The sequence below is a fragment of the Idiotropiscis lumnitzeri genome, unplaced genomic scaffold (genome assembly GCF_059441095.1).
Source record: "Idiotropiscis lumnitzeri isolate Australia: NSW breed Sydney's pygmy pipehorse unplaced genomic scaffold, RoL_Ilum_1.0 HiC_scaffold_35, whole genome shotgun sequence".
NCBI classification, from domain to species: domain Eukaryota; kingdom Metazoa; phylum Chordata; class Actinopteri; order Syngnathiformes; family Syngnathidae; genus Idiotropiscis; species Idiotropiscis lumnitzeri.
Window position 1 is genome coordinate 1499009 of NW_028283573.1, and position 13810 is coordinate 1512818.

General features: G+C 44.4%; 1 protein-coding gene across 3 annotated transcripts; it reads left to right on the top strand.

The window, feature by feature from the left end:
* Positions 1 to 517: 517 nt before the first annotated feature.
* cnot4a (CCR4-NOT transcription complex, subunit 4a) lies at positions 518 to 13151 on the top strand. 3 transcript variants are annotated; one of them, XM_088287293.1, is made up of 13 exons: positions 518 to 805; positions 2401 to 2622; positions 4110 to 4307; positions 4432 to 4518; positions 5544 to 5645; positions 5728 to 5853; positions 5951 to 6075; positions 6175 to 6381; positions 6452 to 6509; positions 6609 to 6861; positions 8450 to 8974; positions 9145 to 9369; positions 10627 to 13151. In XM_088287293.1, exons 2-13 carry the CDS (start codon positions 2449 to 2451, stop codon positions 10962 to 10964), a joined length of 2418 nt encoding a protein of 805 aa, XP_088143419.1. In that variant the 5' UTR covers positions 518 to 805; positions 2401 to 2448; the 3' UTR covers positions 10965 to 13151. The 3 variants fall into 3 exon arrangements, with proteins under 3 accessions (XP_088143419.1, XP_088143416.1, XP_088143418.1); XM_088287290.1 differs by having other exon boundaries at positions 4432 to 4517; positions 5537 to 5645; XM_088287292.1 differs by lacking the exon at positions 518 to 805 and adding an exon at positions 809 to 957 and having other exon boundaries at positions 4432 to 4517; positions 5537 to 5645.
* The last annotated feature ends 659 nt before the right edge of the window (positions 13152 to 13810 follow it).

The following is a 13810-nucleotide window of genomic DNA, read 5'->3' on the forward strand; positions in this document are numbered from 1 at the left end:
ATAGGTTGATTGGACACACTGAATTGCCCCTAGGTGTGTTTGTGAGCTTGGATGTGTGTCCTGCAATTGACTGTCAACCAGTTCAGGTTGTACCTCGCCTACTGCCCGAAGATAGCTGGGGTACAGGTTCCGGCACGCCTGCCACCCTCGTGAAGAGAAGCAGCTCAGATAATGGATGCATTCATTCTCACTGCATGTGGTAGCCGAAAGATGCAGTCGAGAGGAAGTAAAGAGTCAGGCTTTTCATCATCACGATATGAGTATAAAAGTGCTTGATATGGTAAACTACATGAAATGTTGATTAATATTTTTATCAATTATATTAATAGCTTTTAGGAGCCAGGTCGGAATATAAAAAAATATGTTTGCAATTGCATTATTTGCATAAATAAAGCCAATAAAAAGACTGAAAATTTACAAAGCTATATTTTTAGTATGAATCCAATATTTGCAGAACACACGCATATAGAGGAGGTTCCGTCGGAAACTCGATTTCCCACAATGCATCGCTGTCTCCGCGCAAACTCCGTAGCGTCAAGTACTACTCCACTCCCTCCTCCCTATTTTAATGCTAGCTAAGATGGTGGTTTGAGCGTAAATTGTCTCCTCAATACTAAGAAAAGACAGGGGCAAAAAAACAAATAAACACCTTGATAGCTTTTTAATTAAAACGGAACAACACATCCACGGCTATCCCAAGTGACCGCTTCGAGATATTTTGACATTTCACACACATTGGCTCTCAGTCCCCGCCCAATTCGGTGTGACTCTCTTGGAGTGGAATCCTAAGCTAAATACGGACAGGGTAAGTAACGCTAACGTAAGCCAACTTGCTAAGACGAGCTAACTCGCCTTCACCCTGCTTCCAAATCGCCAAGGGGACTGCTTGTTAACTCGCTGAGCGGCTGCCGAGTTTCTCCGACTCCGCTCGACCCCCGCCGCAGTGTCACCGAACCGGTGAGAGCACTGTCAGACGTTTTCATTGCGGCCAAGTTGCGCCCAGCTCCCCGTTAGCATTCGTAGGCCGCGTTCGTAAGCCTCCGCTATTAGCATCCGAGGTTAGCCGATGCTAGGCGGTTATCTACAAGCGAGCTGTCAGTATGTTCGGGGGGGCAAAACGTCACGTCGTGTCACTGTCAACCGTTTTATAAAGTAGTTAATGTCAGTGTCGTGTTGAAACTCAGCTTGCACATGAACAAGCTGAATGTTAACAACCTCCGCCACCCACTCTGCGGACGCCTTTTCCCCCCTCTCTCTCTCTGCCTTCTTATATAAAAAGCAGCTTCCCTTTATGCGATCGCGGCTAATGTTAGCTTCTCCTTAGCGGTGGTCATATAACATCCGTCAAAAGGTACGACTCGGAAGATGGAACACAATTTGATTGTATGAGAAGCAAACAATGGCTTGTCAAGCGCATTGCTAAACAGCACGGACAACATTTGAAATGCTGCTGTTTATTTCCCTTCGTAGTGCTTACGCTTCTTTTTTTTTTTTTTTTTTGGTGGCTCCACAAATCTGGATCGGACTCCCAAGTTCTGGCAGCCCGTGTTGTCACATACTAAGTAGAGCATGACTGCTAACAACACGTTATTTATACACAATCACTGCCGATGAGTACGAGGCGTTAGGTACCACTGGATCGGTGTACTTGTGCGTACATTTATACATATTTTTTGGGGTGCTAAACTTATGTTTGGATCCAGTTGGAGTCTATTTTTGGGGGTTCATTTGAAACATATGTGAGTTGATCAGCTGGTTCTTCATTTAGTGTGAAGTCCTCTCTTAATTGTAGGACTCTATTAACTCTGACGTTCAAATCTCTTCTCTGGTTGTCCTGTGAGAAGTTTATGTTCTCCCCACTTCCTCCCAGATACCAAAAGTGTTGTTTGCCTGTAAGTACTCTTAAATAGGCTGGCGAGCAGTTCACAGTGTAACCCGTCTCTCATGGGTGGATGAAATTGAGTGGACAAGTGGTTCACACATCTGCCTCAGATCCATGCTTCGGCCTTTCTGTGTGGAGTTGGCTTGTTCTGCTGGGATAGGCTCCAGCCCGAGTGACAACTTCCCCAACAATTGGTGGTTTTCATGTTTTGTGTTTGGGTGACCTTGGGTGACCCCTGCTTATGCCAAGGACCCTGACTTTTCCACCTTCCAGTGTCCTGGATTCCCCCTATTCACAACTCGAACGATGTGCCTGTTGGTTTTGCAGCTCAAGCTTGTGAATGTCAAAACAGTGAGGCTACGCCTGCAGCGAAAAAGTCAGCTATTAGGCTTAAATCTTTCAAACGAAGCATGCATGTAGGAGATGCGTTAGTTTCAGGAATCAGTATTTGACATCAGTGCAAAGTATGGCTTGGCTTATAACGTTGTCACACTTTTTTTTTTTTTTATTCCTTGCAGCTCTGTGCTCCGTGACCACTTCAACGCTCAGCCTCGCCGCGCCGTAGGATGTCCCATAGCCCTGAAATGAAGGACGACCCCATGGAGTGCCCTCTGTGCATGGAGCCACTGGAGATCGACGACGTCAACTTCTTCCCCTGCACCTGCGGCTACCAGATCTGCCGCTTCTGTTGGCACCGCATCCGCACAGATGAGAACGGCCTTTGCCCAGCCTGTAGAAAGGTGAGGAGGACGTACTTGGAGGAATTAGGAATTATTAAAGAAATAGAATTATGTGAAATGTCAAAGTTGGAAACTTTCCATGGGAAATAAACCAGGAATTTACTAAATTAACTGTTGGCTCTTGATAGGGAATTTAAATATATTTTGCATAATTCTGATTTAACAGACCAGATTTCATGCATGTATAGTTGAATATGAAAAGCACATTGCTTGACAAGGTTTTCTAAAAGTGCAGAGGCGAAGCTTGGGAGGATTGAGTGAAGATGTTTTATTTTTAACCGTTTCATTGAGCATTTCTAATTGGGCTTTGTTGGTAGTTTTGTAATTTTTTGAATATCTTAGGTCATGGGATTCTTTGTTCTAAAATAAAGGAATTGGTTGTTTATTAAAACATTAGTCATCCCTACAAATGAATATGTTCAAATGCCATGCTTTTAGTTGTATTATTTTCCAAAATTCCCCAGTTAACTTCCCATGGGAATTTCCCACCCCTTTTGTAATCTTATATACAAGTAATCATTGGAATGTTCTCGATTGCCACAGACTCATAAAATACGTGAACTGCTCCGAACATTAAAACAGCCGTAATATAAATGTAAGTCTATGCACGTCAAGGCGTCACACATTTTATTCGTGAGCATATAAAGGCGCACACACTCCCATTCGCGCTTAAGTCTTTTTTTTTTTTTTCAATTAATTTTTTTCATTTTTCGCATTTCAAGTCGTCACCATTCTCCCATTCACACTGGCACACCAACCATGCGTAACCTGGAAAATTCATGATTAGGTGAAATATAAGGGTGGCCCTAATTTATGCATTGTGAAGTTTTCACGAGACGTGAATTCCTTGGAGCTGCAATTTGAAAATACGTCTGACTTTGATATGTGAAGTTAACTTGCATGTTGGATCGTTGCCAGTGATGCGCGCAGCTCATCTGACAGGCTACTTTGAAGGATTATGTGTATTTGCATTCTCTATTTAATAAATCGCCGGCGTCTGGCGGAAACCTCGTACTACCAAAATCATCGCTTATGAGGAAACACAAAAATAAACAAGCAAAAAAAAAAAAAACGGACGCATGTTTGTTCAATCATTAATGTTGCTTCATCAAAGAGACCAAGCCATTTTGAACACTTTAGTTTGCTCAATAATTTGTAAAAAATTAAATAAAATAACACCCACACATGTGGACTGACCAATCGTATAGCTTCTTTCAGAAAAGATGAGACGTTAACAAAATTGTGACATAGACGATTTTGAGAAATTATTATTATGCATCCATACAATAGATTATCTGTCGATTCACCGCCGCACGTCTCGACCGTTGGGTCTTTCTGTATCTGAAAGTTGTGAAATCATGTGACTATTGCATGATGATGTCATCGCCATGCCATTCCATAAATACTCATCATGAACCGAAATCCACCGTAACGGTCGATATCGTGACGCCGGGCTCCGTTCTTGACGTTTCCCGTCTTTTATGCAGCCATATCCCGAGGACCCCGCTGTCTACAAGCCTCTGTCACAGGAGGAGATCCAGAGGATAAAGAACGAAAAGAAGCAGAAACAGAACGAGAAGAAGCAGAAGGTGACGGAGAACCGCAAGCACTTGGCCAGCGTCCGAGTGGTGCAGAGAAACCTGGTGTTCGTGGTGGGACTCTCGCAGCGCCTCGCCGACCCGGAGGTGAGCGCGGCGAGCTGTGGCACTTGCTGACATGTGACACTGCTGTGCAGATGTAAAAAGGATGGTTTATTTTTTTTGTGTGTGTTTGAAGTGAGCTTGTAAGTGTTTTTTGTTGCATCCTTAGGTCCTAAAACGACCAGAGTATTTTGGGAGGTTTGGGAAGATCCATAAAGTGGTCATCAACAATAGTACATCTTATGCAGGGTCACAGGTGAGTTCACACAAATTGTGTCATTTCGTTTTGTTGATTGCTGCGCTATAGTTCAAAGATGCCCGACTAAAACGTTGTCAGTGCGGTTTTGACAGACTTATTCCGCAGGTTTGCATGATTAGATCATATTGGACAGGTTTTTTTTTGTTTTTTTTTGGCGGTTTACATTTTGGTCGCTTTGAGTCAAACTTCAAGTTCCTTTTCCGCATTGGTGTGGTTCATGTGGTCATGTCTCAACATAGAAATAAAACGCTGGGTGTGGATCTAAAGTGACAACGTTCTTGATTTGGTTTCAAATCAAGTGAGGCGTGTTTGCTTGTGGTGAGGAGGCTGCGTGACGTCAATAAGATCCAGCTAGCAAGTGAGAAAAAAAAAAAAATTGATTGTGAATGTTCTAATGCCAATGACTACAAGTGTGTAAACGGAGGCGAACCTGTCTTGGGTTTTTACATGCATGCAGCTGGTGCTTTTGTCGATGCTTGCATTTTGAAATTGCACTTTTGTGTACGGGGATCGTTCGCTTATGATGTTCCCTTAAAAATCCTTTCTTCTATGGATGGATTGTTTGATTGGTATTCAATGTCAGATATCTTTATTTTTTTGCCTAGAGTATCGATGACTGGTGTTATATTTTCTGTATTTCAGCTCTGTTTGTGTTCACACCTGTTGCTTAAAGGGTCATGACGTTTATGACATTTCCGTTAGTCCGTCTATGGCGTTTTGCATTGTGTGTTAGCATTAAGCAAATTAATCGTAAGTTGAGGTATCCGTGTACTTAAATTATTCCGTGAGGGATATTTAATAGTAACATCGTTAGTCCAGTGCTCAAAATGATTATCACTTTGGTTTGTTTGTGACTTGGATTTTTATATGGAAGGAAAAGGAGCAAGTTTTCAAAGTGAGATCTATTTTGGGCGCCTACGACCTCCCGTTGCCGTTTTGACTCACAACGCTACAGCAAAAACTAAATTGTTGCAGCAGCTGTCTGTCTGATTTGTTTCCTCTTCTTCCTTCTGATGGTCCAGGGACCGAGCGCCAGTGCGTATGTCACCTACGTCCGCCCCGAAGACGCTCTGAGAGCTATTCAGTGCGTGAACAACGTGGTAGTTGATGGCAGAACACTCAAGGTGACTTTTTAGTGCCCATTTGCCGGTTGGCCCTGAAAAACGGCGGCGTTGTGTTATTTTCATTCTCATCTTCCTCTCGCAGGCTTCTTTAGGCACGACAAAGTACTGCAGTTACTTCCTCAAAAGTATGCAGTGTCCTAAACCTGATTGTATGTATCTACATGAGCTAGGAGATGAAGCAGCTAGCTTTACTAAAGACGAAATGCAGGTAAGATAATTGTCGACACTGTTGGGGGGGGTCTCCCTGCTTTGGTGATCCGTTTACATTGGCACCTTATTGGCTCCTTTTTACTCCCCCCTTTTAGGCCGGGAAACATCAAGAATATGAGCAAAAACTCCTCCAAGACCTGTATAAAATAAACCCTAGCTTTCTACAGCCTCCAGCGTGTGGAACAGAAAAGTCAAAGAGTAAATCTGGCTTAACACAAAGGTCAGCGTTATCTTAAATGAAGACATCTTCTGCTTTCTACTTTTGTTGCGATGTCTCACTTTTTTTCTTCGTCCTATTCCCCCCCCCCCCCCCCGACAGGCAAAACAGTAGCAATGGTAAAGATGGGTGGCCCACGTTGTCAGGGCATAGCAAACTAGCCAATGGCCTTTCAGAGGACCGCAAGTCCCCTCCGCTGCTAGACTATCTAGACCAAGAGGGTCTCGCCTCAGATGGTCTAGATACAGATCTCGGTCCTGGCCAGTGCACTGCCATGTCCCCTTTCTCCTCAAACTGTGACAGCAACAGGTAGGCACAGTTAGACTCATTACATAAAGTTTGTTTTGGATTATTAACACACTAAATATTGTGCCTACAGCCCCAGTGACAAGCCTTCCGAGTCAATTGCTATGGTGAACGGAGATACTTTACAACAGGTAGAACCACTTCAGAGACTTTGTCTCTCCCCTGCCCCTCTAAATGAACCAGTCGGACAAAAGGACAAGCCTGTCGTCTCTCTCTTTTTTTCTCTCCAGATACCTACAAGTGACTCCCCGTCCCCTCCCCCGGGTTTAAGCAAGCCCAGCCTGGTAGTGCCCATCAGCGTGTCGGACCTCACGGCCCGCTCACCCTTCGAGGGCGCAGCGGCCGAGTCGCAATCGCTCTTCTCGGACAACAGCAATTTCAGACACCCCAACCCCCTCCCCACCGGTCTGCCCCCATTTCCCTGCAACCCCCGCAGCGCTGATTGGCCCATGACTCCGGAACCACACAGTCTCTTCACGTCAGGTAAGCCAATCACATCACATCTCTTGCAATTTTGCTGAGATCATTTTTCTCAATAAACGTCTGTTACTGCAGATTCACGTAGTATACCAGGAGGAAGGTTTGGGATTCTTTATCGGGCCCCACCAAAATGGATTCTTTTGAGCCCGATTACAATATTTGGCAGAATGACAATTGGCACATTAATGTGTTTATGAAATTAACTTGTAATTTTTACTATGGCCTTAGAGATACAGATTCTCTTTTATGCCGCCGATTCTGATATTTGGTGGAATAAAATTACGATAATCGATTAATTAATTAAATTAATAATTCGGAGAAAAAAAATGGTATTTGTCGGTCCCTTTACACTTAGAACAACAAAGGTATGATTTCAAGGCAGAAAAGTTGACCGTTTTCCAAAACCTTCGGATTTGTTTAACTTTACAACGGAGACACATTTCGGTAAAAATTCTTGTGCCAGAATTTCTCTCTTTGGGACACTACGCACTCGACGGACAGTCTGTCCCTCTGCTACCAAATTGACTAAGTAAATAAATGACAGTTAACTGAAAGCAAATGCTTTGCTCCTGTGCACACACATGATATCATTTGTGTTCCTGTCCCAGCGATTGTGAAATGGTGCACGCAAGGTGCTCTGCATTCTTAAAATGCTTGAATGCTGATGTTGTGTTCTCAGCGTTTGAAAAGTACCCGAGCGTCGGATAAAGGGCAATGAAGTGCTTGGAATTATAAGCATTTCTTTCACAAGCAGGAGCTATCTGGCTGAATAGTTTGCTTGTTCACTAGAGGGGGGGAAAGGGGCATTAAACTTGCGCTTAAAACCTGTGTGTGCGCTGGAATTTAATCTCCCTCCCTCACTTCCAAGGAAGTCTGAACTTGCTAAATGTGTAATTTCATTTCCTGTAATGGGATCAAGTGTTAATTGAGTATACAGGTACAGTGAGCCGCCGTGTAGCTGAGGTACAGCATTCATGATTTCGCCTGTTGACCGATATTTGGGGAGATCCCATCCTCTGTCAAACTCACCTATCCACTGTTTGTGCTCAGGCCGAAACCTTGTCGAATGCAAATGCTCTTATGCTGCCATCTTGTGGCCAAGGAACGATATTTCGTTCAGGGGAGGCGCTTCAAATACCGTATTTCACCGGACTATAAGCCACAACTGTTTTTCCTAGATTTTGATTTAGTTTTTCTTCAAAAAAGAGTTGCTTCGGCTTATATTGAATACTTCGCATTGTTAAAGAAAACGGTGCTCTGCTGCCATCTTGTGGCCTATATAGGCAATTCCAAACTTTTTAGGGTGGGCCTCAATTACTTGTGGATTCGAAAGTTGAGGTTTTTTTTGTTTTGTTTTTCTTGAGTTCCATCATTTTGAGCTTTTGTTAGCTGGAAGCTCGTGCGCCACATAAATTTTGGCACCATTTAAAAGCAGAATAAACAGATTTTCTAATGGTTCCAAAATATATTTTATTGCAATAAAAATAAGCAACCAGCTAACTAACACAAATGTTGTTTTTGTCGCTGTCGTTATTTTGTTTTTATACTTCAGTCGCTCCTCCAGTAACGTCCATGTTTGATCTCGCGGCAGACACGATACCGGTGTCGTCGTCCACGGACTGGCAGGCGGCCTTTGGCTTCGGCTCGTCCAGCAAACAGCAGGACGACGACCTGGGCTTCGACCCGTTCGACGTCACCCGCAAAGAGCTGGCCGACCTGATTGAGAAGGAGCTGTCCGTGCAGGACCAGAGCCCCGCCTCCCCGAGGCCTCTCGCCCAGGGCAGCAATCGCATGCCCGGCCTGCCGCCCCCGAACGGCAACGCCGGCAACTCTCACCACTTCCCCGGCGGCGTGCCTCGCATCCCTCAGCTCCATCACAGAGCCATCTACAGCTCGTGCAGTTTCCCCAACATGCAAATGAGCCAGCCCAGTCAACAACAACAACAACAACAACAGCAGCAGCTGCAGCAAGCCAGACACCCCTGGATGGGCATCCCCTCGCGGAATAACCTCACACACTTGAACCACTCAGCCGGTGCTGCCTCACACAGTAATTTCCTGGACCTGAGTCTGCCTCCTCAGCACAGCACAGGTCTTGGAGGGATCCCAATCTCAGGTACTGTGTGCATGCCACCCAACCATTTCGCCAGTGGTCTCCAAACTACTTTTACATTCTATATCTACATATTAAAAAAGGTTTTTGTTCCTGTAACACTTACTTGCAGTCCCCGAAGCGCTTGTTTTGATTTTTGCGTAACCCGCCGCATGTGTTTTGCCCTCTTACAGAAAACCGCGGTTCTATAGAAGGCCTAAATGTGAAAGAGTGGCAAGATGGCCTCCGAGCTCTCTTGCCCAACATCAACATCAACTTCGGGGGCCTTCCCAACTCCTCATCCTCCTCGTCCTCCTCATCCTCAAACAGTGTTAACCACATCGGTGGGCCGGCAGGCATTTCACACAGTCTGAGCTGGGACAGCACGGCTAGCTGGATGGACCCTGCGATCATCACAGGTGAGTTGATCTGCCATACGTTGGAAAAAAAACATTTTTCTCCGCGTTACAACCTCAATTCCATTGACGTTGGGACGTTGTGTTGAATATCAATAAAAACAGAATACAATGGTTTGCAAATCCCAAACAACTTTTATTGAAGTGAATACACGACAAAGACTAGAAATGTCATCTTCAAACTGTAAAAGTTGATGTTCGCAAATAATCATTAACTTAGAATTTTATGGCTGTAACAGGATCATGTTTACAACTGTGTTACATCACCTTTTAACAACCGTTGGGAACTGAAGACACTAATTGTTGAAACTTTGTTGAAGTAGGTGGAATTCTTTTGCATTCTTGCTTGATGTACAAATTCAGCTGTTCAACATTCCCCGGTCTCTGTTGTTGCATTTTATGTTTCATAATGCGCCACACATTTCCAATGGTTGACAGGTCTGGACTGCAGGCAGGTCAGTCTCGTACCCGTGCTCTTATACTTTGAAGTCACGTTGCTGTAACACGTGCGTTTGGCATTGTCTTGCTGAAATAAGCAGGCAGCAAATCTTTCTCCCAAACCTGCATTTACCTTTCAACATTTATTGGCATATCATCACAGATTCTGGCTTTTGATCTATGCGTCCGTAACAATCTGGATGGCTCTTGACCCCTTTTTGGCCCAGAGGACACGACAGCCTCAGTTTCCAAAGCCAATTTGAAATGTGGACTCGTCAGACCACAGAACACTTTTCCACTTTGCCTCAGTCCATCTTAGATTATTATCTCGGACCCAGAGAAGCCGGCGGCCTTTCTGGGTGCTGTTGATAAATGGCTTGCACTTAGGGATGTAGCGTTGAACTTTATTGATTGGTTTTCTGAAACGTTCCTGAGCCCATGTGCTGGATATCCCTGACGCATCCATGTTAGTTTTTGATGCCGTGCCGCCTGAGAAATCAAAAGTCACGGGAATTCAGTGTTGTTTTTTGCCCTTGCCGCTTACGTGCAGCGATTTTTCCAGATTCTCTTCAACTTTTGATATTATGGACTGGAGATGATGAAATCACAAAATTCCTCGCAATTGTACGTTGAACAGTTAAACTGTTTCCCACAAAGGTGAACCTCGCTCCAAATCCGCTTGTGAATGACTGAGCAATTCAGGGAAGCTCTTTTTATACCCAATCATGGCACCCACCTGTTCCCAGTTGGCCTGTAGGGGGGGCTAGATCCCAATTCACATTTTGCACTTATTTTCTATTTGGTGCTGCTGTGTTTGTGCAGGCATCCCGGCCTCGGCAGGCACCAGTTTAGACTGTCTCCAGGACGACAACCCCCCACACTGGCTCAAGTCGTTGCACGCGCTCACAGAGATGGACGGTCCGGCCGGCTCGGTGGCAGCGCCCACCCCCCAGCCCCTCCACAGCGCCATCCTGGACGGCCACCTCCCCCTCCACCACAGAGCCGCCGCCCCTGCCGGCTGGGCCCCCTACCTGCCCCCCGCCACAGCCAATCCCGCCAGCCACTTCCACTCCCCCCCGCCAGGCTTCCAGACCGCCTTCAGACCCCCGGGACAGCCCACCACAGAGTTGTTACAGAGTGCCGCCGCAGACCGCCACTGAATATAAGACTACAATTATCCATTTACCCCACTCATCATGTACCCCCCCACCCTTTTACCCCTCAAAAGCGAAACACATCAATCTGCAGAGTATGAAATATGATTAACAAAGTAACAACTATGCTTTCTTTTGGCCCACTTTTTTTCCCTCTTTTTTGTTTGTGGCACACAAATGATCCCTAACCTCCGTCTGCTACCTTAGACCTAGATGGGGGGAGGTGGGCAACATAGCACTGAGCACCCCAAAACTGACAAAAAATCAATTAAGCTTAAGTGAGGGTCTTCTTTTCAAACGTAACTAACGATGAAGTGTGAACTGTTGCTGGACAGTCTGCGCCGTCTCTTTTTTTTTTTTTTTTTAAGAGGAGCAAAGCAAGCTGTGAATCAAGGATGAGAGTTGTCGCTTGGCTTTATCGCTTGCCGAAGGGCGACACAACGTAAGGTTTCCGGGATTACAGGGCGCAGGCTATGCAGGGCCTCCCCGTAATGTGAGGGGGGGGGGTAGATGGTGGCCCACATTCCCTCTACTGGGGACATTTTTGCTGAACCTCTGTATCAGAGGGTAGAGCAGTACCCGATTGCAGGGGAGGGGCGGGTTACGGAAGGGGGGGGGGGTGATTCCGGCCCCCATGGGAGAAGGTGGCACATATCCCGAGCACGAGGGTTAAACTCCTTACTCAGTGCCACCGTGTGGTACCTACAGTAGCTTAGCCCTAACATGGACAGCCACCAAGTACATAGAAGGAAAATGAGACAGAAGAAGGGGGATTGAAGTACTAACTGGGGAGGCGAGCATGGGGGCGATCAAATCCCCCACCCCACCTTGTTGACCCGCGAGGGCTTAATTGAGGCCTTAACGTGGAGCGAAGAGAGAATGGTGCTCGAGTGCTTGGAGGAGGTGAGGTCTCATGTCAATGTGTGCCGAATAATTACAATATTACTGAACCCTTGACATGACTTGGGGAGGAGGGGGGGGGGCAGATTTTAAAATGTGGTACACTCTAGAGGAAAAATGCACAAATGTTACAATCATTTGTCCATGAAATACACATTCATCCAGGAATTATTTGTGGTCGACGGATGACATTTTTTTTTGTCCATGAATTAAGTATAACGTGCACACAAAATACGAATAAGCGGACTTGAACCAAAAAAAAAAAATTGTCCTTCAATTAGGTATAACGTGCACAAAATACACATTTTGTCCTCAAAATACACATTATGATACACGCAGTACTGGTTTGTGAAAGCAAAGTAGTCATTTATGTTGGTGAAATAAATTTGTGAGGACAAAATAAAAAATCTTAAACAAAATGCAAATTTTTGCCCGCAAGTAGTAATTTCAGACAACAAAATCCAATTTTGTGGTGGACTAATAGTTTGTGTGAAACACAAATTTGTGGCCACAAAATTAATTTGTGTCTGCCAAATACCAAATGTAGCCACAAGATGCTCATTTGAGCTACGGACAACTAATTTGTGACCCCCAAATTAGTCATTTCTGACCACAAAATAGTAATTTTTGGCGACAAAATGCTTAATTTGTTGCTGTGGATTGGATCTAATGTGAAACAATTCTAATTTGTAACTGCAAAATGTGTTCAGAAAATGAGTTGTAATGAGTGCTATATTTATATTTATAAAATACAAAATTGAGATGCAAATTTTTGGCCAGGCACGAGATGCTCAATGGTAGCTGCAAAAAAAAAAAATGCTTATTTGTGGGTTTTTACTTGGACGTCGCACACACTGTCGTGTCTGGGGCTCAGTATTTTATTGTGTGCGACTTTGACAAGTGTAAGTGAGTTTGTGTCACAAAGAAAGGTGCTGCAATACAATACAAAGTACTGTAGTGGTCAATCTCAGCCTTTGTTGTTTTCTCCTGCCATCGTTTGACCTTTTTTCCTGCCACCCTCCGCCTTTCTTCTTTTCAAGTCTTAATTTGTGACCCTCGCTTGGTCTCGTCCTCTACCCAACCACCACCTTCCCCTTTCCACTATTCCCCGTTTAACAGTATTGACTCACAACGATCAAAATGGGAGAAACCGCCACAGTTAAGAATTGGGTTTTAATGCAGTGCCGTAAGGAGGAAGGGGAAACTAAAAACAAGAGTTGAGGCGCTTAAAAGGAATTTAAACTGTCCTCTGCAGGTCTGGAAAATGAACCTTGAATAAAACTGAAAACTCTAGACCTGGTGTGTGCTGTTGTCATTTAGAAATGCTGTGTATAATGCTGCCCACTAGAGGGCGATAGAATTGCCAAGTTTGTTGACAATGAGGCACAGGCGTTTCCTAAACTGGTTGCAAAGCAGATGTCATGCTCAAAACTCAAGTTCTCGCATCAAATTTATTGCGAGCTGAAAGACAGAATTTGAAAAAGTACGCACATGGTTTACTCAAGTAGAAGTACTGTTACCTTTGCAGAAAAACTACTCAAGTACTGACTAAACTGCTCAAAAAGGTACCGTCAACTTTATTCAATTTTTTAAGATATAGATTTCAAATAAGAGGAGGAATAACAAATAAATTATAAAAATGAATAAATACACTTTAATTCACCAGTTTTGGGAACAAAGCCAAATAAATGCAACAAAAAAACGACAGGACTCATTGATAATGTAAATACTCATGTGACCATAGTGGGTGAGAAGGTCAGCAAAGGTCACGAAAGTGACAAGTTTAGAGGGAGGGGTTCGCATGTCTGAGGTTGTATTGGCACACACTCCAAACCCACTAAACCTACAGGACAAAAGTCTACACACCCGTGTGTTAGAATGCCTAATTTGTGTGATTAAAAAAACAAAGACCAAGACAAATCATTTTTCATCTTTTTCCACAATTAATGTGG

What these genes read in the sequence shown, in the direction of transcription:
- cnot4a (XM_088287290.1), top strand. Translation starts at nt 2,449, where the DNA reads ATGTCCCATAGCCCTGAAATGAAGGACGACCCCATGGAGTGCCCTCTG. An exon ending in ACGGAGATACTTTACAACAG is followed by an intron (nt 6,510 to 6,608) that starts GTAGAACCACTT and finishes TTTTCTCTCCAG; the next exon opens with ATACCTACAAGTGACTCCCC. An exon ending in GGACCCTGCGATCATCACAG is followed by an intron (nt 9,370 to 10,626) that starts GTGAGTTGATCT and finishes GTGTTTGTGCAG; the next exon opens with GCATCCCGGCCTCGGCAGGC.